Here is a 2,375-nt window from a genome sequence, read left to right on the forward strand (position 1 = left end):
TCTTGCCCCTGTGTGTACCTTTAAAGCCAAAGCATCAGTAAAGAAAATAAATGTGTGCTTCCAGACCTAGCCAAAATCATCCCTGCTTTTAAGGATGCTATTGTGGCTTCTCCAGGAGCTGTCCTGAAAACCAATCTGGCAAAGCAACAATAATCACCGCATAGAACACATAATTTGTGTTTATTAGACATCAGAACAGATCAGGAAGAATTCCTCAGCTGGAGCAAAGACACACAGAAAGCAGAAACTACAAAACACAGGCCACAGGAAGCAAGATACAGGAAAGACATACAGACACTCCCCATCAGGCTACACACAGATTGAACCTATTGCTTAAAAATCAGCCCAAACACAATGAAGTCACTTGTTCACAATGAACAATCTATTCACTTAAAAGGGGAGGGGAGAGTATATTTTTTAAAGACCAAGTACCACTTTTTTGGTGGGGGCGGGGGGGGGGGGGGCAATCAATCACCATCTTATCTTGTCTAGCAGAACCGTGGGTCCATCTCTGCAAGGCTTAGGGTACATTTGACCAAGATTTTTCCAACTGCTCTCTCCAAATCATTCCACAACAATTCAGTCCGCTGAGGTTTCTGAGCACGTGGACTGCTACACCGACACTGAAGGCCTGATAAACTTAGCAGCAGTGGGAATGTATTTATGTGTGTCCCCTGTGTATTCTGCATGCTTGTTAATGCCTGTGCAGTTATGTTGATCCGCGAAGAAGGGTGCTTAGGCAGTTTAATGGAATCCATTTGGGGTGAAAGGTGTGATTTTGCCCAACGAAATCTCCCCCTCGCAGCTCAGCTCCCAGACCGACTGGCCAGCAGGGTCACCCTCCCGGGACGTCTGAGAGATTCGGGACATTCGATCGAAAGGGCTTGCCTCCTCCTCCTTGTCCACCTCTGCGTCCCCCGGGGTCACGGCGTTGGGGATCCGATGGATGTAGGCAGCTGCGATCTCCTGGGGGAAGGCGGTGTCCTGGTTGTAGGAGAGGAGCTCGTTGCTGATGTTCACCGTCTCCACCTGAGTGCGGGAGCACAGGAGACTGCACCCCAGCAGCTGGGCGAACACCTTCCGGAAGTCAGCGTTGAAGGCGTAGATGATGGGGTTGAGGGAGGAGTTGGCCCAGCCGAACCAGACGAAGACGTCGAAGGTGGTCTCGCTGACGCAGAGGAAGCTCTCGGGGTGTCCGCTGCAGAAGGGGACCATGCAGTTAAGGATGAAGAAGGGCAGCCAGCAGCACACGAAGACCCCCATGATCACCGACAGGGTTTTGAGGACCTTGGTCTCCTTCTTGATGGATGCCCGCAGGCGCGTGTCAGGCGCGCAGGTCTCGCGGCTGCGGCAGCTCTGCGCGTGCTCCGCGGCCCTCTCCAGGGAGGAGATCCTACGGATCTGCACCCGAGCGATGCGGTAGATGCGCGTATAAGTCACGATCATGATGGCCACCGGGATGTAGAAGCTGATGAGCGAGGACGAGATGGCGTAAGTTCGGTTCAGGCTGGAGTCGCAGTTCTCCGCACTCCTATCCGACTCCCCGGCTTCCTCCCAAGGCGTCCCGTTGGCCAGGTTGGATGGAGGGTCCAGCCCACCCCTGGAGCCCACTTTGTCCCTGTGCCAATGGAGCTGGACTGGGATGAAGGAGATGAGGATGGACAAGGTCCACGCCAGGCCGACCATGACCAAGGCCACATGCTGGGTCATCTTGCGCTCGTAGCAGAAGGGTCTGGAAATGGCCCAGTAGCGGTCCACGCTGATGATGCATAGGTTCAGGATGGAGGCGGTGGAACACATGATGTCAAAGGCCACCCAGATGTCGCAGAAGGCCCCAAAAGGCCAGTAACCCGCCACCTCGGCCACCGCCTTCCAGGGCATGACCAGCAGCGCCACGAAGAGGTCGGACACCGCGAGAGATACGATGAACACGTTGGTCATCTTGGCGCGCAGGTGGCGGCTGCACAGGACGGCCGCGCACACCAGCACGTTGCCCAGCAGGGTCCAGACGATGAGCAGGGTCAGGAGGCCGGCGGTGACCACCTGCCCTGGCCCCGGCAGCGTCGACCCCTCCGAGTCCCCCACGGCGCCTCCCTGCGCCAGCTGCTGCTGCCCGGACCGCGCCCGGTGCGAGGTGCCGTTGCGCCCCTGAGGCAGCATATCGCGTTCGGCGGCAAAGGCGGGCTGCGCGCGGTCCTGACTTCTGCCCTCCGCCCCCCGGGCGGCCCCATCAGGTACCCGGGGGATGGCACCCCGGGACCCGCAGCTTAAGGGATCCCCGAGTCCCGGGGAGCGCTCACCATGTGCTGCGCTGGGGGGTCCCCGGAGCGCGCCGGGACCCCTCTCCCATCCTCAAGCGCCACCGGCTTGGTGGC

The 2,375-nt window shown here is 58.2% G+C and overlaps 1 protein-coding gene across 1 annotated transcript; it reads right to left on the bottom strand.

Annotated features, from left to right (window-relative positions):
- Nucleotides 1-744: 744 nt before the first annotated feature.
- Nucleotides 745-2,160, bottom strand: DRD5 (dopamine receptor D5). The gene has a single exon (XM_061145159.1). It carries the CDS (start codon nucleotides 2,158-2,160, stop codon nucleotides 745-747), a length of 1,416 nt encoding a protein of 471 aa, XP_061001142.1.
- Between the last annotated feature and the right edge of the window lie 215 nt (nucleotides 2,161-2,375).

Source organism: Dama dama, chromosome 6, assembly GCF_033118175.1.
Source record: "Dama dama isolate Ldn47 chromosome 6, ASM3311817v1, whole genome shotgun sequence".
In the NCBI taxonomy this organism is placed as follows: domain Eukaryota; kingdom Metazoa; phylum Chordata; class Mammalia; order Artiodactyla; family Cervidae; genus Dama; species Dama dama.

Excerpts from the sequence above, each read along its gene's own strand:
- DRD5 (XM_061145159.1), bottom strand. The coding sequence starts at position 2,160 with ATGCTGCCTCAGGGGCGCAACGGCACCTCGCACCGGGCGCGGTCCGGG.